The sequence below is a fragment of the Patella vulgata genome, chromosome 3 (assembly GCF_932274485.2).
Source record: "Patella vulgata chromosome 3, xgPatVulg1.2, whole genome shotgun sequence".
Lineage (NCBI taxonomy): Eukaryota > Metazoa > Mollusca > Gastropoda > Patellidae > Patella > Patella vulgata.
The window spans coordinates 50,493,599-50,519,972 of record NC_065881.2 but is presented as its reverse complement, the minus strand read 5'-3'; the positions used below and the strand labels follow the sequence as shown (position 1 = coordinate 50,519,972).

Here is a 26,374-nt window from a genome sequence, read left to right as displayed (position 1 = left end):
TAATTTGACTTAAATCTTCAATATATTAATTTTTCATTATCTATGTTTGTACCATTATAACAGAAACGACCAGTCCTTTGTCTAAGTCTTACATACTGAATATGTTATACGTTTTCGCTTAAAATGAAGCAATTTGACTTAAATTCAATGTATTAAATTAAATTAAATTCAATTAAATTTTTCTATATCTATTTTTGAACTATTATAATAGGAACGACCAGTCCTTTATCTAAATATTAATTAAAGCATCTAGTGTTTTGGCATTTAGTCTCATCATTCAAAATGATGTGGTGTGATATTATAATAAACCAGATGACAGAAAATCTACTTGCAGCTGCGTGACTGAAGATCCATACATATAAAAATACTTATTCATATTTCTTATAATTTATAAATGACAATAATCGATAATACGTAACCGGAGACTTTTAGTATAATTTACTCAGTGTATAGATGTACATGTGAAAAAGCTTAATATCATTCTGATACGTTCTAATGTATGTTATTAGCGCTGTGATTAAATCTGACTGCTTGAAAGGGTTTTTCAACGTTGAGCCATGGCTGGTTAAAGGGTATTGAGTGATAGTTCTAAACGAAACCATTTAAACCATTGTCTTGGGTAAATCCGCGTGACTTGGTCGGCGAAATATTTGACGTAATATCACAAAAAGAACGTAGGATATTCCATTTCATATTAAATTATATTTGGATCCCGTTTTTGCCAATAAAATCCAAAAATATGTTAGGCGTACATGCCCACGCAGATACCCACGCAGAGAGGGGGTGGGGGTAAAGTTAACTCAACCATACATTAGGTAATTTCCGGACTAACATAGTGGTACAATTTTATTTTAACAATTCGCTTGTGCGTAGGGACCGTTATCACTGGGAGGAAACCGAGGGAACCCTTGAGCTCCTGCATGGAAGCAAATTATTGAAATAAAGATATACCCTTTGCTAGTCTCTTAATGGCCCAGTTCGTGCTGAGCGGTTGCTAAACCTCCACAATAAAATCAAAGGATTAATATAATATTTATTATACTGGAAACTATATTATCAATATTCACTGGAATATTATAACAGACGCACACTTTAATGCCGTGTCAATTATACAACGCAGCTGGCTGGAAGAACAAAAGGTAGATGTTAATTTAATATACAAGACAGATGGATCCCTTGATCCTGTGTTAGATATACAGTTCTCAAGAGGTATCTAACGCTGTTCAAATCTTTTGATATATATATATCAGTATGCAGGATTAATATGCCATTACTAGATTTATATCACATCTCATTATTCATAGTATGAAGAACTATGCTGATTTAATAGACATAATTATACGACCCATATAATACTTGTCACAAATTACCATTGTCTTATTTAACTCATCTCTACATTAACACATGAGTACTATAAATATTGTTACATTAAGCTATTTGGGGGTGTCCTAAACATCATCGGTGGTGCCATCATATTCTGGAAGGAATGCACATTGGTTACATCAGATTGTTTTCATTTGTCTAATAGGTTTGCGTACTAAGCCGAGATATTTTGAGCGAAACAAACCGAAACGGAAATCTTGCATCGAACCGAGTATGATAATTTTTCAAGAACACGTGATACGGCTTCTCATTGTCGAGTCCACATGTCTTGAACCATGTTTCCGACAATCTATGCCCCTGTCTATTAGAATGATATGGTATTAAATATAATTCATTGCATGGGACAGGATATAATAACCTTTCTAGAATACCTGGTACTAGAAAAGTAGTCAATGACTTCAACCACATGCGCATGTGCTAACCATTCGGCCATCCACCCCCCGGGTGATCTCGAAGACAAGAAAATAAATCATGGTATTACTGCTGTATTATATATTGTGTGCTTTAGATCACAAGGCCTGTCATTGAGCCAAATGGTGTGGTTTCGATTCTTGCACGTGACAAGGAGTAGGGTCGCCTGTCCACCTCGTGTGTTTTCTCCGTGACCCCCGGTTTCCTCCTCTGTTAAAGACAGAAATGACCTAGTTTGTGTCGAATGGACGTTAAACCCCATTTCTCTTTATTTCTTTATGTGTACTGTAGTATACACATGACATGGCTATCCATTTATAACACGCTAAAACGGACGCTTTATTTCTGTTCTCTCTAAAAGGGATAATGGCTTCGTATATCTTCAAGAACTTCGTAAGCTAAAGCATTTAATATTACAATTATATTCAGTGGTTTTCTTATAGTTGACGGGCGTCTTTTAAACTAGAAAACTAATTATTGCTTTATTGATCAACAACAAAGAAACGCACCCACGACATTAATAAACCTACATGTATAAATACCAAACTTTATTTTGTAATTGTACTAAACATAATATGCAAAACGTTGGTTGGTTTATTTACGGGTCTACCGGTCCCCCCACCCCAACTGATAAATATCCTTACGCGAAATGGCCTAGTTTATGTCGAGTGGACTTTAGCCCCCCCCCTCCGTCTCGTCGAAAGAGCATTTAAGGACATTCAGGCTATACAATCCCAAAAATGTGACTCGGACCGATATGTTATAATCATTGAGCCTGGCAATAAACAACCAGATTCGATCATAAAGTATACATATGATTTTTTTTTATTGTTTAACATTAATCATGCGTTTATTAAAATCAAGACACAATGCATCAAATATGAATAAAACAGTTTGCCAGGTGGTTCTTATAAGGTATACAACACGTTGTATGCTTCGGATATTATCAATTAATCAGTATAAAGTCACCGCCGCATGATCATTCCACTTCGGTAATGATATTGAATACTAGAATAATTCAGGGCTTCAATGGATTTTAAAATTCTTATCGTATCTCACTCTCAGGGCTAACGCTTTAATATATGTATATATAATATATATATAATCGTAGTATAATAGAGCATTGAATGGTAATACATTTTTGCTACGCTTTCAACTGTATATATACTTGTATTGAGTCTTTCTTTCAATGTGGATATCCTAGGCTACTGAATAATACTGTTATCTATTGGTTTAGAATGGATTTCTGATTCAGTTGTATACGAACTTTGATTGGATATGCATATGTGTATATTGGATTACTATAAAACGTGTTTAATTCCATAAGTCAGTTTAAGAGTTGTGTTTGTCAGGGTCGAGTAGGTGTATATTGAAGAAAACACACTAGTGGTGTCAGTCGTAAAATTGAAAGAAGAGCACATGTCAGTCAAACTGTTACTATTGTTTATAATAGGAAGTGGTTGATAGCGACATAGATGTATGAGGTAGTGAAGAAAATTTGAAATCTGATATTTGGAATTATTTTTTTAAAAGGCTTATAACAGTTACCTAACACAAGTTGTGCAACTTATATTTCAGCTTCTGTTTGAAAGGTGTGATTGCGTGAAGACGTTCATTACGATGTTTTAGGACTGTCAAAAATATCTGGGAGAAGGAATATTACCTGTATTGTGATATCTGTTTCACAAGTAACTCGAATGGTACATAGTAACTGGACTTGAACATGTAATATGAAGAACGAAACATGTCGATGGATTGTGTAAGCTTATTGCTTTTTGTGTAAATCATCACAGAAATGTCGACCTTTGGACGACTTAAAATGATTTGGAAACTATACCTAACTTTGTTGTTTTTTACGATTTTGACATCCTTAAGTACCGTGGAAACCCGCGAAGATATCAAAATCGGCGTCATACTTCCTATGAGTACAGAAGATTTATGGATTTTACCTAAAACAAGCCCAGCCATAGACATTGCCGTTAAAAAGGTGATGAAAAATGAAAACCTATTGCGAGGTCGTAAAATACTAGTAACATATGAAGATTCTAAATGTGATGAGACAGAAGGTCCATTAAGAGCTATAGACATGTATGTTAAGAAATCTGCTCATGTATTCCTTGGTAAGATTCTAGTTTTATTTACTCTAGCAACCATAAGTTCGTCGAGTTAGTTGGTAGGAATATTTGGCAATGTAAGAAATTTTAATCCTAATTAATAAAGCTACTCCATTTATTATGAAGTATGATAGTCCACTTCTTTGTAAATTGTAAAGTCCTGAATATTGAGTAAAATCGTCCAGCTCTATGTTTTGTGATAAATGGTCACGTATATATAGAATTATATACCAGTAGGGTTGGGTATGTGTTTGGTTGTTCCTTTGTCAAATATTTTTTTTCTCCATTCTACCTAGGTCCAGCATGTAATTATGCGGTGGCTCCCGTAGCCCGATTTTCGTATAGTTGGAATATTCCTGTCATAAGCGCTGGTGCTCTCGTCAGTGCCTTTGAAGACAAATCAGAATACAAACTTTTAACACGTATTATGGGCTCTTATGCCAAATTAGGACATTTTGTGGAAGAAGCATTTGATATGTTTGATTGGTCTGTGGTTGGATTATTGTATAGCAGCAAGAAAGGACCGAACGATGGACGATCTTCGTGTTATTTTGCCGTGGAACCCCTCTTTCACGCCATGACCCGAAAGACAAATCAGAAACCGTGGCACGAAAGCTTCGACGAAGAGGACAAAAAATTACTGGATTACGGAAAGCTTCTAACGAAAGCTTCAAAACACACACGAAGTAAGTAAATTACTATGTATGTTAGAAAATGCGTGACTCTCATTCACTTACAAACACAATAATCCAGAATAAATACTTATCAAAAATCATAATGGTCTACAATTACTATAGTGGACCTGTTATAAGGGAACCGGTCGGAGCCAGGGTGGTTAAGTAGCTAAGACGCTGGCTCGCTAGTCTGGAAGTCGCGGGTTCGATCCCGGTGTTGGCCGAGAAAGTTCATCGGGATTTTCCCGCGTGGTTTCCTCCTTGTCAGTGGTGCAGGACGGAGGACCTGACAAGAACAGCTGTCTAGTCGTTCAGATGGGACGAAAAAGCAAGGTCCCGTGTACACATCGCATTCGCCCTGATACTAATAATACGTTTACAATAGTTCGCTTATTTGTACTGTGGACGCTGGGTGTAGTAATGAACATATAGGATCGATAGTACTATATTTTAATTATTGAATTATTACAAATATTTGAAATATTCAACTTGTATAAGGTAAAAACTAAACCAAAGAGATCTATATCTTTCAACACCTTTCTTTACATACCACTGTGTACGGATAGTAATATTTTAAGTACAATTACATGTGTAATCAATAAGTGCTATATGTCAGGTTTGCGTATGATGTCACAACATTCTGAAATCCCTCATTACCCGTTGGTTCAGTCTGAACCATAGTTTCGTATTTTCGAGTTGGCCTGAACTATATGGCAACCTTTCTAGTCCTGTATGTCTAAAATCCACCTGTATTATCTTATACAGTTCACCAGGGTCGGTATCCGCGGGTTTGTCTATAATAATCAGACTTTTCAATGATAATTTATTTTGCTTCCAAAAGAACGGCCTTTTATCTTTTAAAAATAATCTATTGCTTAACAAAAGAAAATCTAATTTAAAAAATACAGTGCTTACTCTTTCCATGAACATCTGATACAGCTTCACTACTGGATATTATTATTTTGATAATTTTCCATTTAGGAAGAAGACCACTAACTACTATTTACTGTATTGGTAAGTGCAGGGGGACTGCACCACACAAAATTTACACAAAAACAATTACACGGACAGGGCATCATACTCAGGAAAGCACAAACATACAGACAATTCAAACAAGTGAATGGATCCGGGGGCTAGCCGTAAGCGTCCACTGCGCTGTATACAGTTCCGGGTCTGTAGTGACACAGACTTCACTCAAATTTGAAAACAACTAGGAATACAACCCAAAGAACCCATTGTATAATGCAAGCATGAGTCACGATCTGCTATATGCTACACGAAATACGAATGTAAGCACATGTAGTAAAATTCAACTATACAAGTAACCACACCAGTGAAATGTATAAATAGGTAGTCTAAACTCTAAATTCAATCAAGAAACGCTTCAGTATTCAATACATATAGGGTACATGTTCCATCGTCACAAAAACAAAACTGAATACAAAGAAGCAAATAGGAAATATCCGTATTACTGTTTACCTGTAACTGTTTACCTAGTCTATGTTTTAACAGAAATAACCATTTAGATCGGCAAAGGTAATACTATCGACAAGTGCATAGATTTATTCTACTAGAAGTAATTAAATACACCTGGGCATAATTCAACCCTATTAATAATTTGCTGTGAGTGACAGATCTGTGAATTAACAGCTTGTAGTCAAATATCAACTGACTCAAATTTCAGCTCTTTACAGATCATCAGGGTTTTCAATAGATTTTAAAGCTTAGGTATTCTCTTTTATAACTAAAGAAGAAAAAATCAAATTTTCCTTGTGGTCGATATATGAACTGTATGATAAGCAACAGTTAACAAGTTTTTATGGCTACTCATTTATATTTAATAAGACCATGGACTTTCATGTATCTTTACTGCTGTCTTTATTCTGTATAACCACGATTCATTGAGAACATTAATCGTTTATGAAAGGTATAAACGATATAACACAATGGTTATCAATAATTGAAAGTTCGACACAATACTTATAGCTGTGTATGTATAGATACGTTTTGAATAACTTATATACAATTATAACGGCTATGAATTGATTATTTGTAACTGGTTATAAAGGAATTTGGGTGGTTGAAATCAGGTGATTGTAACGTACATATACTTCTTAGTAAACTGTAGATGGAATTGTAATACAATAAAACAATGTGCCACGTGTCTCAGTACCTGTGTACACAGAAATAATAAAATAGTTGGTACTCATAAGATAGTTGCCACTTCAAGTAATGGACCCTCTTACCTTTAGTGGTGTAAACTAATTAATAGACTACATTTGAATGAGCATGTTTAGACTCCTGGGTGTAAACTAATAAGTGAATTTAGCAAGTTTACATTTTTATTGAAAGAATTATTACCTTCAATCATTTTCAGTATGTTTTCATGATATATAAGAATGGCTTCGCATTCACTTTCAGTGCAAATGACCCCATTTGACCTTTTATCCCCAATATCTCGAAAACGCCCCAACGGCGGACTGATTACCACTCGGCATCGTATTCTACCCCCCCCCCCCCCCGCATTGAGCCTCCGGTCTGTAAGCATGCATTACACCTAACTAAAGGAGTTTAACAATTTACACTTTCTTATTTCTATACTCCAAGTTGGTGTAAACATTTTTTCGAAACACTGTTGTACACTTAGTCAATAACTAAGGCCAGAAGACGTTGAAATAGTGAACTATAGGCCTGTATGATGATAAGTATATAATGCGTTTACACCGATACAGATCACATATTGACCATTGGAATGGCTAATTGACCTGATTCTACAACAGCAATAAATTTTACAAATATTCAACGGGCTGTTTAAAATTTAACTGAATCTACAATTGATATACATAAACATACAAGTTGTATAATGTTTATAAGTGGTTTAATAAGATATAGTATGCGATACTGTCTTGGAACATTAACACTTCTTGTAAAACACGCTTAAATAAGTTATACTTTACACCAAACGTAGTGGAACTCAACATACGGTGTAAAAATGGCACTGTTTTGAAAATGTTTCCCCATTAATAATTACACCTTGTTGGTTTAAATGCTTTACAACACTCGTAGAGGTGAAATCCCACCACAAACACCCATTAACATCTACAATTACACCCAGGGCCATGAATATCGTTTTGGGTGTAGCTCATTAAAATTTGTGAATGAGTTAAATTTGTAAAACGCAAGCTCTGGTATGATGTTTTCACCACTCTTAGTTTTTGAATGCACCCATTTATTATTATATCTAGGCTTATTATAATATGTACCCCAGTCAATAACAACGGCTGTAGAAGTCAATCGAAAAATTGAGGTTTCGGTGACATTTATACGATTTTAATAGAAGGATATTTCATTCACAGTGTCATTTAGGTATAATGATAATAATAATATAATAATAATAATAACTTTATTTGGGAAGGATAAAGGATTAGGCTGCAGAAGCATTTTTACCATCCTGCCCTTCATGAAAAGTACAATACAAAAGATAATAGCGCAACAATTAGAACTAGAACAGTGCACAATGGGTTTAAAATATACATGATAGAATTATAATACAAAAGATGACAAAATGTACGATTAATGCAAATGGCATTTATTGAAACCTTTTAACATATCTAGATGTTAACCCGGTTGAATGGACGTAAAGAGAGAAAATGCTTTTTTCGAAATCTGATACATGTGAAAATAATTATGTATATTTATAACAATAACACGCGTATGAGTTGAGAAGGTGGATAATGTAATATCAGTTTAGTAAACTTCATTGCATAATATTTCAGCTGTAGGCTTGTATTACTATTATTTCAACACAGGGTTACCAGTCAGTTGGGTGATTGAGTTCGGCGATGCCTAGTTGCAAACTCCTTGATTCCATGTCCCAATATAGGACGTCCTACTGAGAATATGAGAAACGACGACATTTTAAATCAAAACAGAAGAAATAAATGTTTTATTCGAATTAAGTGGGGCAGCTGTTAAAAGCGATAATTTCAAATTCCATTGTTACCGGTACAATTATGTATGCTGTAGGCATGGTCGACATATTATAATAAATTTAACCCGTGACAGGTAAACGATCGGTTGTATACCTATTTATTGTTAGGACTATTCTCATTCTATACAAATATCATCATAAAACCTTTTTCCAGTATACAAAGAAATCGTGTATAGGTTTAAACATGTTCACTGAATGATTCGTAATCTTCATAATCATTAGGTAAAAGTCACTGATATTTATAAGTAACAATATATAGGCACAAATATAAAATGTTTCGGACCGGTACCCGATATAGAATGTTTCGGAATGATTATGGAATTCTGGTCTTTTTCACTTCTGTGCTATGCATGGGTAAAACCAACGAGGATGTTAAAATTGGTGTGATACTTCCCATGACCATGAGTACACAAGAATTGTGGATTTTGCCTAAAACCAGACCAGCTATAGCCATTGCAGTTGAAAAGGTGGAAGCGATGGAAAACTTATTGCGAGGTCGTAAAATACTAGTAACATATGAAGATTCTAAATGTGATGAGACAGAAGGTCCATTAAAAGCTATAGACATGTATGTTAAGAAATCTGCTCATGTATTCCTTGGTAAGATTCTAGATTTATTATCAAAGCAAGCAATGTATCATTTCTGCGGGTCGATCAAATTTCTTTGAAAATGTAAGACATTTATTGTCTAATTCAACAAGACCCACTAACTGTAAGATATAATCATTGGCTTAGTAGGTAGGTTTTAACGTCAATTCCAGTTCTGTCGACCTATTATTGATATAGTATTTAATAAACTTTCAATTTTACCATCATCGAACTGCATATATCGTCTGAAAATATTTGTGTTTGTTCATAACTTATGACTTGTAACGTAATCATGGCCGTGATATGTGTTACTTCAATTGTTGTGTATAATTTTCTTATTTCAAAATAGGTCCGGCTTGTGAATATGCAGTGGCTCCAGTAGCCAGATTTTCATATAGTTGGAATATTCCTGTCATAAGCGCCGGTGCTCTCGTTGATGCCTTTGAGGACAAATCAGAATACAAACTTTTAACACGTATCATGGGCTCTTATGCCAAATTAGGACATTTTGTTAGGCGGACTCTACAAGAATTCAACTGGTCCAGTGTTGGTTTAGTGTATCAGGACAAACACGGTGCCAATGCTGGAAGGTCACCTTGTTATTTTGCTCTGGAAGCTATATTCAATGCTTTAAAGATTGGGAAATATGAGAAGCCATGGCATGCAAGCTTTCAAGAGAAAAATCCAAAACTTGGTCATGGGGACATTTTACAAAGAGCTTCAAAAAACACACGAAGTAAGTAAAATAACAAATATAACAAATTAAAATAAATTTGTATCATAGTCTGCAAGAAAAGATCTGTACGGCTATAATCGAATGAATGAATGGCATGGGGTTTGAGGTGATATGATGGAAATTGGATTCCAGTTGTCTAGGGTTTCTTTTACGCACACTTCAACATGTACACGGGACCCCGGTCTTTCGTCCCATCCGAAATACTAGATGCTGTTCCTTGCCAGTGTCCCCCACCCTCGGCCCTACACCACTAACAAGAGGAAACATGCAGGAAAATTCCGGGTAAATATCTCAGCCAACACTGGCATCGACACTTTGATTGTCATTGCGGATCTAATGGGAACACACTAAAGCAAAGATACGCTAAACAGTAAATCTTATGCAAGAATCGATAGGAAAGCAAACATGGATAGATAAACGAGCACGCGTTAGTTTTCATCAACCATTCCTTGAAGTGTCAAATTTGACAATGAACCCCTCCCACGTGTATGGCGCCATTGCGTGTCGTACGTGCAGCTCAGTGGTTCTATTGGGGCGATAAGTTCTTCATCTGTGAACATACTCTCAAAGTATGTCAAGTGTCCATGACTATGTATCATATATTACAACCTGCATAAGTATTTGCATTTCAATATCCCCTACTTTATTTGAAGAGTATAGTTTTGACCTGAGATAAGAATTTGGCAGAAACACACATATTTTTTCATACGGTAATAGTCAGTCTAGAAAAATATGGTATGTATTAGAATGTGTCTCCTGATGATATCCACAATAAGGCGATAATCATTAATTTCAGCATAACTGTACCAAATACAAAATAAATAGCATCATTAAATTGCCTGTAAAACCCCTGGTGATTATGCTGTTATTTAAAATGGACTTGTGGTCATTTGGAGGTGTTGGCGGCCATTTTTGACATAATAGGCCAACATCATTTTTAATGATATAATGTGTTCTTTACTCCCAAAAACCTAGGGAAAGACACCAAGATCATCAAATTTGAGTTGATAGTTACATAGTTATGATCATTTTAAGACGTTTCGGTGGCCATTTTTGACGCCATCTTGAAAAAGGTTTCTCCGCTGATTCTGGTAGGGTTTAGTGTACTTTATAACATACTAAAAGTTTACCAAAGTACACTAAACCCTACCAGAATCAGCTGAGAAACCTTTTGTAGCAATTTTTGGGGGGTGGGGGGATATTTTCCATATATTGACCTGACTATTAATGAAATGGGCTTTAAAATATATTTTTATTCACCAACCGGGTTCTTTGACGTATACGACAGTGTGCACACGGGACCTCGGGTTTTCGAGTAACTTTCTCGGGCAACACTGGTATCGAACACATGGCGCCTGAAACTAGATATAATTCTGAAATGTTAACAGTTTGTTCTATACATTCTCCTGGTCATATTCTCAGAAATTCATTACCAAAGCATTTGAGTCCCCTGTATTGTTTATATCTAAATTTATACTTTATGCTAGGTTCCCACTTTCACGATTCGCTCTACGAATCAAATTGTGGTTTTAATTGTGGAGTAATCCTGGGTATCCTATCAAGTCTTATATATTGTGGTCGGTCGTAGCAATCATGCTGATCGTATCGAAGCGTATCCGAACGTATCTGCACGTACCTAGAATCAATAGTGACAATCCTATCGTAACGCATCGTACGACAGTAGGAACGTAGCATTAGTTAGAAGTAGTGGCGAGTGTCCAGTATGACGTATATTATGCTGACCCACTCTAGAACATGTTACCACTTCTTACTTTATGACGTAAATTATGCGAAAAATGCGCTATATATGCGTCTGTACAACTTCTTTGTTTTGATATCTGTTTACTCTTTACATATAAAACTGTGTTACGTGGGATTTATAGTGTTGTCTTTTTCTATCCCGATAATTAAAGACGTTAAAATGTGTTGTAATCGTTCTGATTTAATCATCTCTTGAAAAAGAATAGGAAACATTGTTTAGTTCATTGATGAAGCAAGTTGTGTTCTAAACCAATACAAATTTCCGATGTACTTTTGTGTAATGTTTAAAATGTACAGTTAGTTTGTTTCTCAGATTCTCAATTGGTGGAAATCACATTTAGTTTGGAAAAAAACCCCGAACTAATCATTAAAACTAAATGCATAAAGAATACACCAGTAAAATGATAAATTGCTCAGCGATGTGATATGTAGAATTGAATGAAAATATAATTATAGATATTTAATATTTAAAGGTTTGGTAGTAGTTTGATTTATATAGATCATTGCTCCGCTAAGCTTTACAAATACCATATTGTTTTCTGTATATGCAATTGTTTTAGAAAGATTTGAACCGACCAACTGGAATAGACGTTTATAAGTAGGCAGCTGCCGTGTTGTTGACAGTTGAATGGACCATTCACAACGTTATTGAAATATTAATAGTGTGAATGTTCTGTGCGACTCATGTGATTGGAATTAAATCGAGTAGCTGCATCGAAATGATCACTTATCTATTCCCTTTTAATAATATGCTTTGCCTGTCTTGTAATCCTAGGAGAGTTCTAGCTGTTATCTCCAAAAAGAGAATAGCGAAACTAAGTGACAAATGGTAAAGTGTTCTGACAACCATCTTTACGTATTAAATGTTTTTTTGTCCGCTCAGTAAACGTAGCCATGTCTATCTTTCACTTTCTATGTTGTCATTCTCGCCCCGACACCGAGAGATCAAGGGTTGTCTGATGAGGCGTACATCTGTTCAAGGAACAGCGTTACGTTTGTTTTGCTATGCCCTAGAGGTTTATAACAAATGTATGTTGATTCTTGCGGTCCAAAGTAAACGCGTATTAGTGGTCATTTAACGAACACAGGTCACTCACGAGTAGTCAAGTCTCATCTATCATGGTCAATGTATACGACCAGATGAGTCAGTCGAGTCATTTATAGTAATATGATTATATTCTGCTGACTTGTGTCTTCTGGTAATGTTTCCTGCGTGTGTAGTGTAAAAGCCAAAGAGTTAAGAGGTCTATATTACATGTACCCGGATGAAGATAATACAACAATTTCTTACATCAAAGAGGAATCAATATTCATTGTATAAATTTATCGACATTCAGGAATAGAATCCTTATAAATATTACGTAATCGCTGTGACAGAGAATAATCTATACAGGAGATAATAAAGTTGGCGTACACTTTATACATGTGAATGTAAAGTTAGGTAGAGCAGTATAATCGGTCCTAACCGATAGTCTTTTGAAGGAGATATATAGATTATTTCAGTGAATGAATGAAAGGAAATGGGGTTTAACGTCATACCTTTCAACGCCAACCGAACTAATGAAGACGGACATACGATACAATTTGATATGAGGAAACAACAATGAAATTGAAAATTGAAACTGTCAAGGGTTCTTTTAAGTTTCATTCTAATATGTACATGGGACCTCGTTTTTTTTGTCCCATCCGAAGGTTTCGACACTGTTCCTTTGAGTAAAGGGCGAAATTACACTGGAAATTCCCGGGGACCTTTCTCGACCAACATCGGGAGTCGTGTCTTTTCTTATTACCAAGATAAACTGATGGTATCCAAAATAAATGCACTCGTTATATGGGGGGGGGGGGGGTAATATTTAATGATTTTAAACCCTATTTTATTTCATTTTCATTTCCTTGGTCTGGATTGCTTTAAGAAAATCCCACGATTTGTGGTACCCTTGAGCTTTCCGATAGCTGTAACATGAAACCGTCCAACAGAACAACGCGAGCTGCGAGGATGTCCAAGTTGACCGAGACCTTGGAACTAAAACGACCCATCAGTACTTTCTCCACTCGTTTCCTGCTCAACTATTCTGTTAATTTAGAGGAGGAAGTCATCCATTGGAGATTACAGCTAGTTGAGGAAATAATACTACTAGTGATAATAGGGACCACTATTCTGAATCATTTCACTAAATACTAGATAGTATGAAATCTGTACATGCTTTGCTAATTACAAAACCAGTGTTTAGCACGCGATTGTATGAAAGTCAAATTAAAGGTATTGACTATGGCGATAATTGTTGTGGTGAAAGGTGAAAGGCTTTTATCTTCATTGGCATAGATCACACGGATTTTCTTTCAGTCACACGTTTTGCTGTCCGGTTAAGTGCTGCATGTTGATGGAAGTTGGTCTGAATATTTTAATTTCCAGACTAACGCCTGTTTTCATTTTCATGTCTTGTTAAAAAATCAAAAGTATGTGGATGAAATCATTGTATCAGTCGACTCATTTCTATGTGTCCTTTCTTTGAACAACCTGTTTTTGTTAGAATTAGGTAAATAAGGCGGCCCACCTTCCTATTGTTGGAAATATCAGAATCAATTAAAATTTCACGGAACCGGATTGAAGCTTAGATATTCGGCAATGTTCAAACCAACTTCGTGGCCTTGCTTTTAAGCTTTAATGTGGTCACACAATAATGATAAGGATGCAAATTGTATTTGGACAATGAAGTAAGTACATATTTTCCAACGAATTGCACCTGTTAAGGCTTCTCGTGGTCCTTCCATCTAGTTGAAACGACTTTAAGGCAAACCTATATTCTCATCCCCACAAGTGCCAACACTGTGAAGTGTAATCTGGGCTTCAGAATTCCCTAAGGTTATTCTCGGTCCACACCCCACACGTGTGTTGATAACAAGAAATCTTAGCAACATTTTTAATGCCAACATGTCTGCTATACATTTATTTGGCTCACGACATAAACTATAACACATACTTATGGAAGAACAAGGAAAGCTAAATGAATTAATAAAGTAATGTGTTATTCTAACCTTGTGATCTCTTTATTCCTTTCATTAACCATTAACCCCATTTAATATTTTATTCATTCTCGGGCGTCATAGCATTACAATAAATGATTGAACGGTACGAGTAGCTACACCTTATCAAGAGATTTTATAATACATAGGCTTAAAGCGCCGGGCATAGGCAAATTGATTGAGCGTTTGTAATTATGCCAAATTATAAACCTGTAACGGTACATCTCTTTGATCTTTTGCGTATATTCTATGCCCGGAATAACTTGCGGTCTGAGAGTCGGGGGAGGTTATGGATATATACAGGGAAATTTGGGGTTATTCTTCTGAAAGTTATTCTTTAAACCTGTAACGGGTTATTCTTCCAGGGTGGGTTTTTTTCCATAAGAAAACATGATATAAGGTTTTTCTTGTGGGAATTCTGGGATATTCTCATCTTGCGTACATGTAAACATAGACGGTTTATAAGCAAGATAAAGTCCTCGACTTCGATTTTGCTGGGGAAGAAATACTTCAGAAAAAAACAATCGACAGAAAAACCGAGGCCTACCGGCCTCGGTTTTTCTTTCTCTCGGGTTATTTTCTCCAGTCTTTCTTTCTCCAGCACAACCTCAGTCTCGTGCTTTATCCTACACTTAATGTCGATTACAATGTGCAAACCAAATACAAACATTCCCTATCTTGTTTCTTCAATCTGTAAGAACTTTGTTTGACAAACGTAATTTAAAGGGACAGCACCACTTCCACAAAGTGAAAACAGTACGAGCGTACTACGGACAAGGAACCGGGAATGCCCTAATCGCCACCATCTTGAAAATGTGGCATTATATTAAACATCGAAGTCCGCCAATCGATGCAACATTGCCGATCATACTTTAATTGACGGATCCTTATTTTTTTTCGATGAGCATCGCCCCCAAGAACAAGAACACCAAGATGAGTAGTGGTTGAGGCCCAGTTTCTTGTCCAAAATGAATGCATCTTTGTCTGGTATTCTCCTGATTGCCATTGTCAAAGTGTTACATTCTATTTCATTTTGTAGCTTCGGCTTCTAAAATTCGGGTCATATTAATTTATCGCTTGAAGTTTAAAGACATCAAGGAATCTGTAATAAAACACGGCATGTTTATGTGTATAATATAACCTTAAATTTCAGAAAGCCACACTTATATTTTATCAGAATGTAGCTTTAAGGAGCTAAATCTCTGGGATCTAGGTCAAAAATAAGGGTTAGGGTTATCTAACATACTATTTTTGTTTCAGGAAATAAAGCGAACGTCGACATGTTTACTAATATTAGTTTGAATTTGTCAAAAGTGGAACACCTATTCGGATATGTCCCAAAACTGGATTTATCTTTAACCGTAACATTTTCAATGAAGACGAACTTTAAATTCAATGTAAGCGACAAGACAAATGACTAGTGCTTTTAATATATATCTTTAAGGTTTTCGTTTATGTTTTCATAAGTTCAGTGTCAAAATAATAATTCATGTCATGATCTGAAGACAGTTTATGTTTTATTTCAGTTCCATAATCCCTTGAGTACAAACATCAATCTGTTTGTGGCTTTTTATTCTAAATAAACAATTTGTTCAATAAATATTTTTTTCACGCAATATTGTATGAATTATGAATATCAAAGAATGTCTTTGTTTTTATATTTGCTCATATGGGACTATGTTTTTTTAAAAGTATTTCAGACATGATTGAATTGAATCTTTCAATGTTTAGCGTAGTTGGTTAATGTATTAAGTTTAATTGGATTCTATATATTACCATTTGTAATCGTTGGTATGAAAATGAGCGTGGGACGTCTTATATGTTGAAAAGCCTCGGTTACATGGTGTGAGAAAGTTTAAATAAAATAGGGCATATCATTTCAAAGTTGATAATTGTGCTGTTCAGTTTTACAAGTGAAAATAATTGTCATTATTTCTACTTTGAAAGATTGTTCAGTTTGTATTAAGAAAGTGGTAAATTATACAGTAAGTCTTTTATTATGAAACTAGCTGTGAAACGTGCCGTTTTGAGTATGAAAAGACCAAAAACTCATATGCCTATCAATCAACCAAAAGAGATACATATTATTTACATTTGACTGTTCTTTACATCCAAGTGACATAACTTATACTTATAATGACTACCGTGTAATTACCAAGTTCCATTAGAGACCAGTAAATATTATTCTAAAAAAAAAGTGGCGATCTAGATTTGTTTTAGTTTTTCATTAGTAAAAGTCAGTTTTGGAAGTATTACTGTGTATTTTAATCAGGCTCATTATTATATGTTCTTCATTTACAGTTCGTAAGCCCACACTTTCGTTTCTTAGGGGTTGGTTGGCCGACTGGTCTAACATGGCGTGTGTCATCTGGCGTGGTTTGAATCCCACACTTGTACGCGACAAGGAGTATGGTCGCCTGTCTAATCTCCTGAGTTTTCACCTGGAAAAGATAGGCTTCTGATATCCAATATTTAAGACAAAATAATATTTTACCATTGGCACACGAATCGTGTACCATAATGCGTTTGATTGCCATTTGTAACAAGGAACTCGAAGAACGAGGCTCGACATATTCCACAAGTGATGTCATACGGTGACGTCATACTGTCGATGTAGACTGGAATAACCAGACTCTAGAGATTGTCATTCGATTGAAACTTCTGGCGTAAACTGATTTGAAATTAGGAGTAAAATCGGGGATGATTGAATGTAAATCAGTTTATATACATTCATATTACATTATTATATGCGTTGCTACCCATTTGTCTCAATTTCTAGATCCCAAATATTAGCGATTTAGCTCCTTTAATCTGGCTGACTGCAGGGTGAAGTTTAACGTCTGCTTCCACGGTAGAGATATTGTAGACAAGATGTAGAAGTAAACCTTTCTCCTCTTATTTATTACAATATGCTTTGTGGCCTGGGGACATAGATTCGTTCAATTTAAATTTCTTCTCTTTAATTAGAAAGCATAATGGGCTCAGTTGACGGAGTTGTCCCGGTAGGTAAATGAAATGAAATGAAATGGGGTTTAACATCCTACTGTTCTGCTCCGAACTGGGCTAATGAAGACGGGCATATGCCATACAGTGTGCTATGTGGGAAATTTTACTTTTATATCGAATTCCAACTGTCAAGGTATCTTTTACGTGCACGCCAATGTGTACACGGGACCTCTGTTTTTCGTCCCGTCTGAACGACTAGACAGTCGTCCTTGTCAGGCCCTCTGTCCTGCATCACTGACAATAGGGAGAACCACGCCAGAAAATCTGGATAAACTTTCTCGGCCAATGCAGGGATCGAACACCCGACCTCCAGGTTAGCGAGCCAGCGTCTGCCCCAATAGGTAGTTGATCTTAAGGAAATGAATTTATACTATGTATTCCTGTTTTGCCTTGATGTCTTGGTTATTTTAAATTCAGTTACATTACTAGGCTTATCTCAAATAACACATTATAGCCCTAGCCCGTATAAGCCTGGCAGCAACGGCACAAACAGCTTATGAAGGACAAATTTAGATAAACGTAGTAATTTAGACGATATTAAGAGCAAAAAATGTAAATTACTTGACTTCAATATTTCAAAACACTACAGAAGGATAAATGGCGGTCTGAAATCAGTTGAAACCAATGTAACCTATATTGCGTTCACAAGGTTTTCGAAAATGTGTGGTGGGGAGTGGGGTGGCATTTGGTTGAATCAAATCCTTCAACCAAAATTTTAAACAGAACCTTTAAAAATGTGGCATATATCGTGTTCACAAGCCAATTGATAACGGACTGACGCATAGCCAGGGGCGGCAACATAATACGCTCAAATGTTTTTCAAGGGCTCTTAGAAGCATTCTGTTCTAGTCCCAAGTCTGAAGCTATGTGATATGGTTTCTAAGAAATACTAAAGTCCAGTAATTGTCAGATGGAGTTGGGGACGAGCTCTTAAAGAACAGTAACGGCATGTCTGGATAAACCTGTCTATAAGTCCAATACGTGCACAGTGACAACTTCCCGCTATGCCAGTGATGAGTTATTCCTATATATTCTTAATGATACTAATATGTAAATCCGCTGCCAGTTCTTTTTGAATTAGCCTTCATCAATGGGGTACAGGCCAAATCTACATACTAATTAGATCAACATTTTTCACGCCAAGTTTAAACCTAGAGGCGTTTAGTCAATATCCTCTCATACTTCTAGCTATGACAGCCAATTAACTTAATGCTTAGTCTTACAATCTAATATAGAGGTATCCGTATTTGTCACTGTCACCGGGTCAGGGTTGTTGTCCAAGAGGAAGTCTAACACAGTGGCCATATTTCTTTCCAAGTTGTCAAGTGCACCAAGCAATTGGTTCCATTGATTAAGTATACGTTTTCTAATAAATCAAGTGTTGCTTGATTCATTTGAGGTCACTTGACTTCCGTTGAGCTTAATATTTATGTTTGATTTGGTATTCCTCTGGTGTGTGCTTTAAATTATATTTCCTCCAATTTGTTAACAACCAACAATAACAAAAGAGAGAGGATAGAGCAGGTTGATTTATATTAATTAAATGCTATAAAACGTCGATTTTATAGCGTTGTCAGAAAATATTAATTGGAAATTATGATTCCCTGGTTGACAAATATAAAACAGCATTACAAACAATTGTTTTATTGCAACAAGCAACACCCCAGAGGTTTAGAATCCGCTAATTTTATGACAAAGAGATGACGCGGTTCCAACTAAATTTCGCCCCATTTTGCGAATGTACAAAATATATAACAATGAATTTAAATATATTAGTTACTGAAGGTTGAGAATCAGCTAATTTCATGACAAAGTAATGAAGTAGTTTCATCTTAATTTTAATGGACAAATTTTATTACTATGAATTTATAAGAGTATCTAGAAAACAATAGTTACCTTTACTTCCCAGTAAACAAGAAGGGTTATCAGGTTTTCTAGAAGGAACAAGCATGCCTTCCACAGTAAACAAGAAGGGTTATCAGGTCTTCTAGAAGGAACAAGCATGCCCTCCCCAGTAAACAAGAAATAGTGTTGGAGTAAATATTTATGACGTAATGTAACACTAGTGTAACCCTTTTCCTCACTTTTGACCCCAAATAAAGTGTTAGCCAAAAAGGGAGATATTACAGCTTTATTTTCATTCAACTGTGGATAAAATTAAAATGTAGAGTCTCCAGATAACACTAGTGATATCTGAAACAAATCTATAACACGACTTCCACTTGTCCTGTGTCAATAATTTAGTCTCGATTATCCATTTCATAATTAAATCATGAATGAAAGTTGAGCAGCAAATGGGACCCTAATCCAGTTAATATCACAGACTAGCTTTGACATCGAGAGTTGATTATGGTCTGTCTAATTTATAATTTAGATAACATTTCAGGCCTAAAGAAAGACCTGCAATAGGCAGATTTAGGTCTTGCATAATGTATGTTTAAGAAATAGGAAAACTTCCATGAGCTGATATTAGGGAAACACTAGCGTGACACTAATGTTGGATTCACTTCACTTGAGTAATTAAAAGCTAAGGGAATGTTATAAATTTGGTTGAGGTCAAATCAATGAGTTTGTGTTAAATAAATAATTAAGCAAAACTATTAAAGTGTTAATTGTTTGTCTCATATAATTATATCTACTTATAATGTTCCTAAAAGTAAATAGAACAATCTAGTTATGAAAATGACCATGATTTTCAATTTTGAAATTTAATATATTTTCCAAAGTATAACCCCTTTTCTAACCTGAACTTCAAATTAAGGGGTTCCAGTTAACTCTTTTACTAACACGAACTCTAACACTAGCACTTACTTTGTGTTCTGACCTCACTCTTTGACCACCAGTCGAGTTGTCAACTAGATTCAAACGTTTTTTCCGGACATATGAATTTACAGAACAACCTTGAATCTCTTTAAATAACCCGTCATTGTGCCATATAAATCTCTTGTAAATAGCTTACTGTTCAGGTATGTACGATTACTTAAATCTAAAAATTAAATGTTTAAAGGGCTTTTGTGTCGATTTCGTTCTTGCAAACTATTATATGATTTAAAGGCCTTAACGCTGGAATGAAAAGTAGACTTTAATTTGTCAAACGCCAAAAAACTGTGAAAGGTTGCCAACAGTATTACGTCCGGAACTTTGAGTTGAACTCCGTGACTTACGTGGAGATAATAAAAATCAATTTCTCAAATTATTTTGTATCGACCTGCTAAGTCGTCGCAACAATACGCAATATGGCGTATAATAACACATGTGTCATGCACCATCAAGTTTATTGCCATTCCATTTACTTTTAAACGTCCAATTATAAAATGTAAAACTTGCACTCACTGATGTAAAGTCATTGAACATTTTGGAGTGCCTCGACTCATGTATACCCTTAATACGGATGAATATTAATAATATAAGTTTATTTTACATTAGTTACAAGTTCACTTCATAACAGAACAATAAACCGAATATCTTTAGATCTATAGAGATGATTGAAGCTGGTTGAATGTTTAAATTGAATTCTCTATGTGTATTCATTCATTAGAAGACATGTTGCGTGTCGTTCTGGTGTACTGCCTAAGCTATAGGCCTAGTGCTAAGTAATCGAGATTATCAACTCACTAACAAATGCCACATTTAGATACATCACCCTTTAATGATGCATTCCCGGGTACAAACTGGGTGATTTGATGATATATTTGGACTAAAAACATATTCAAACTAATTAATTTTTCATAATTTTGCTTCAAATCCTTCTCAAAACGTTGCAATTGTCGGGGAATACCCTGGCTATAAAAAAACGATCAAAAGAGGTCATGTTTGTGTCACGTGACTTACCTCTCTCAGTACCTAGCAACGCAAGTGAAGTCGGGGGAGAATTCATTGCATACACAGGACGATGTTGGCTTTAATCGCTGACTATTTATTACAAATATCGAAGCCTAATTAAATTTTCAGATTATCCACTGCCCGCGTCTTTTTCCGTGATTTTTATCTCAGAAAGTGTTGTACGTCTAATTCTTCATAAAGTTTATCAAAATGGACATCAAGCGCTCAATCTCCGCGTTCAACCTTCGACGTCACGCGTGCAAACACTCCTAATCGTCGGGCTGTCGATTAGGGAAACCCTTACATTTTTGTCCCGTATGCGCTCCATGAGTGTTTTTCAGGGAATCCAGTATTTTTCTAGTAAGATTGGATATTTCTACTTTCCATATATACCAAAATTGCCATACTTTTATTTGAAATAACCACCCGATAAATACTTTTCTGGGAACGTAGCTTTTCGAATGACCCATTAATCTCATTCGAAACCCCCAAACAAATTTCTCGTGCAATTTCTTCAGATTTGGGCCCTGCATTTACATACTTAAACCCGCGTTTATCGACAGGTAGCCTCTGAAATATAGACTTGGTCGTCTGTTTAACGGAGTTCGTAATTCAGGTTGAGCATCAGAGTCCATAATTCGCTGTTGGCAATGCCGAATCTAAGCTTAAACATACATTATGCAAGAGCTAAATCTGCCTGTTGCAGGTCTTTCTTTCGGTCTGAAATGTTATCTAAATTATAAATTAGACATTAACTTATCCGGACCATAATCAACCCCCGATGTTTACTGGATTATCGTGCCGACTTTAGTAATGATGATCGGGGCTAGGCTAGAAATTCAATCACTAATATCTCGGTTCAGATTGGAGCATTTGACTGAAATTTTTAGCATATCCTATTTACGTTATCTGTGTTTTAACTATTATAACGAGAACTGTTAGCTCTCTATCTAGTCTCCAATAAAGTTATGTAAAAAAGCCACGCATAATGTATTTATTGAAGGTTGTGTTATCCGCATTGTTTTCTAGCATCAATATGTGTAGCAATTTGGTGTCATTTTACCATATTCTAGAAATATGGTTATTATTTGGGCCTACTAATAAGAAATGCTGTTGTCGTCGAAATATAACTGAGGTTTCAGGTTTACTGCAAATTATCCCTAAAGTATGTAGTCAGTTTTCCCCCAGTACCATGTTATGGTGGCAGCTGTTTCAACTTTGGGCACGATTCTTACAAATGATCCAGTTATAATCATCATGAACAGCACATGATCTTCTCAGCAGATTCCTGTATGAAGCTTCACAAAGTTCACATAGATTTAACAGTAAATGTATACCATGACTAAACCCGTGCTGATTTGTGTACGATACACTGTAAAATTGTAGATGAAAGGGCTTCGCTTGGCTTTCTGTATGTAATTATAAATACATACAGAAAGCCAAGCCATTGACACTCGAGGTACTTTTGCTCAGTATTTTGACAAGGCAATAACCAATACCAAAAATCTAACAACTGAATTTTTGTGCCAAATTGAAATTTGAGTTATTTAATGTTTATAATATTTTAAAAGACTATTCTATATAAACATATGCTTACCAGCACACACGTAGGAATGTTGAAATAGTATTAAATTTTAATATATTGCTATTGATGAAATGTCGAGTTTATGAATGCTGTAATATTTGATATTGAAAAATCCAGACGTAATATTGACGTTGTTAGGTCCTTTGGACATTTGAGGTTAACTATTCTTTGTCATATGAGCACTCAATCTGTTGGGCGTTATTTTCTGGTTGTTTTGTGTGCAATGTATAAACACTTTAATTCGGTCGTATTTTGAAGCTGAAATGAAAGTGTAGGTTATTCAACTTCCACTGCGTGTCTCAGTTTACTGTTTGGTATCTGATCTATACATCTCCCCTGTTTCAGCTAAAACTCAGTAATTATGCTAGCTCGCTGACCGGGAGGTCCCGGGATCGCTACCGGTGTTGGCTGAGAAAGTTGCTCTGGAGTGAGGTCCTGTTAAGGAACAGTGTCTATGCATTCGAATGGAACGACAAACCGAGGTCCCGTGTACACATTGGCATGCACTTAAAAGAACCCTCGGCATTTGGAAGTCGAAATACGAATATGCCGTTGTGCCGCTGGCCGATCAGTATAAATGGCGTAGTCCCGTTATCATTAATCCAGTCGGTGTAGAAAAGGAGTACGTGAAACCCCATTTCATTTCATTCAAGCTCAAGCAGTCGTCTGTTTCATTTCAAGACGTTTGTTACCTTGAACATAGAATATGAGTCGAACGCGGACATAGCTTATACATCATTTAGTCACTTATCAAATGACATTTCAATGCTATTTGGCCTTGTTGAAATGGATATTGTTAATTACTGTTGTTTAGTATCCTTAAAGTTATATTTATTTTTGCCTTTTTAGTTTCGAAGCTTAGTTTTATTTTCTGGTAGTCGCATGGTTTATTCGCGTTTATCATGTCACAGAGCGTGTGATAGAATAAACAATTATTTCTTTTTCTTCAATATTTTTCAATAAAATAAGAAGGATATATATATATATAAAAATATATAAAAGCGACTCGGCTGTTTTCAAACTTTCCCCCAAACTACCTTGGCAGTTCAATTACATAGAATTGAACTATTTATCTCTGCGAGCCATTCATTTCAAAACAGGAGAAACCTCATCTCGATAGTAAATAAATCAATAAAATACTTGCAATAGAATAAATTATAAGATAATATAGGCCAAAAGGTGCCCACAACTAATACTTTCATTATGAATTTCCTCAGTCCAACTCTATTACTGTGCATTGATTTCGGGATAATATTGTCGGCTTAGGCTAAAGGAAGGTCGAGTGGTATACGATCCCATCTAAAAGCCTACCAGTCGTGATTAAGACTCTTTTTTATTTAAATTGACATGTGTTAACGAGATGCTAACTTTATTAACGATCAGATATTACTACGACGATACTGGTCCCTCCGGTCTTTACTCTCTTCAATCAGCAATCATTTATCAAACCTACTACGGCAGGCCGAACATATTCCCAGAATCTATTGAAAGAGTGCAGGGGATGTTGGCAGGTAATCTGTGGCTAAACTGAATGATGCAGAGCAAATCTCTTCCAGTACTGAACTTTTTGTCGAACTCTTGACATCTACTTAATCTGTAGATGTATCCAGTATCTAATACAGTATTAACAGAGCTTGGGTTTTTATCCTTGGGTTTAAAATTGATAAAAAAGTTTCACTGAAAATCTGTCTAATTTTGATGCCGCTTAATCCAGGTGGTAATCTAGTTAGCTCACTGATCTCTTTATCGCAGTCTTTGAATCAACACAGATAGATCGAGTACAAATTATGGGAGATTAAGCTGTTGCTAATTTGCGCGTTACTACCTGGGGAAGGTATGTATTAACGGAGTTAGGATATCGATAATCAGTGGATTCCTTTGAATTAAAGCGAACCAATGTTCGTTGTAGGTTTATTTGTCTTGATTTTTCTAAGAACTTCCTTTAAATTAAAAATAATATTGTTCCTAGAGAGTTTATCGTCAACATGCTTACTTCCTATGGAAATTATTTCTATCAAAATAAAGTACTAGAAAGGTTGTGTTTTCATCGTAGATTAGTTTATTTTGAGTTAGCTACTAGTTGTTTTTGTGGAAGAAATTTATTTTCTGATAAAAGCCTTTAATATAATGACTTCCGGGGAAGATTATAAAGTAAGGTTTTAGGATTAGAATTGGATTTTGTATGATCAGAGTTAATCAGGTATATACACAAGAGCACAAGATGTCATTAAAGTTTTACGGATGCCATTTATCTTTTATTTAATACTTCTTAAGACCAACACTCGACAAGATACAACTAGTTATTTATAACCAAGATTCAAAGATTTCCACCAAAAACACAGAATTTTCTAATTACACCAATAAATCATCCACGCTTCAATATGGATTAAATCAGGGGGAAATATGGCACACGAGTTTTCATGCTTACAAAAAAGACTTCATATTTCTGTCAATCGCCATGTTGATTTTCCGTGGTGCACAAAGATTGAAATCACCAACTTCATGTCTGCCGATTGATCAAAAGTGAAACTTTTTGATCGACTGCCAGTTCTGAAGTTTTCAACAAAGTATTGACAAGTAGAACTCAGCATGCGGACCCCATATCGTGGATTCTTTTCACAACATTTCATAACCATAACCATTGATATGATTAAATCGACGCTATTATTTACTTTTGTCAATATTTTCTCCCTCTTCTTGACATGAGGCCAATTATCGGAACCTCTTTTAGCGCGCCGTAGAAGCCACAAATGTTTCGGGTTTCAGCAATAGTAAAGAGACTCATCCGTTCTGTGAATGGGCATAAGAGAAAGAATTGATAAAAGTCAAATCTCCATTTCCTTTTAAAGGGTCACCGATTGACAGCCGTCCGTTGATTTGATGTAGCCAAAGTTTCCATTTCATCTAGTTATATTTTGACAAACAACATGTGGGTCAAAGTACATCCTCTTCTAGTAATAAAAGATAGATAGATAGATCGAGTTGAAAGAGGAATACGAGCTTCTTGTTATCCCAAAGAATATTGGTAGATCGTGTGGCCATGAAAACATAGTTCATATAATGGCTTAATGGTTAATTACGTGGATATTGTGATAAATATCTTATACATAATCAAATAGGGGATTAGAAGAAGTCGATATATTTCCTCTCCTTCGTCGTAGAGTACGGCTTACATTAAAGCTGTAACGACAATGTTCTAATATTACGCACACGAAATATTATCATTAAAAATGTATCTGAACGGATTTCCCAAACTCTAATATCTTAATATTACGTATT

The 26,374-nt window shown here is 35.5% G+C and overlaps 2 protein-coding genes across 3 annotated transcripts in view; both read left to right on the top strand.

Moving 5' to 3' along the window:
- The window catches only part of LOC126815553 (atrial natriuretic peptide receptor 1), a 145,678-nt gene that overhangs the window by 63,310 nt on the left and 55,994 nt on the right, over nt 1-26,374 (top strand). The window contains exons 1-2 of one of the 2 annotated variants that reach the window (XM_056099767.1): nt 8,832-9,173; nt 9,511-9,897. The exons of the other annotated variant lie outside the window; for it this stretch is intronic. Coding sequence (XP_055955742.1) covers nt 8,846-9,173; nt 9,511-9,897 — 715 coding nt within the window. The 5' untranslated portion in view covers nt 8,832-8,845. Of the gene's footprint in view, nt 1-8,831; nt 9,174-9,510; nt 9,898-26,374 lie in introns of those variants that run through there. 2 annotated transcript variants of the gene reach the window in all.
- LOC130012283 (atrial natriuretic peptide receptor 1-like) lies at nt 3,088-6,549 on the top strand. Its single transcript, XM_056099769.1, has 3 exons — nt 3,088-3,914; nt 4,205-4,594; nt 5,564-6,549. The coding sequence occupies exons 1-3, from the start codon at nt 3,590-3,592 to the stop codon at nt 5,794-5,796; spliced, it is 948 nt and encodes a 315-aa protein (XP_055955744.1). The 5' UTR covers nt 3,088-3,589; the 3' UTR covers nt 5,797-6,549.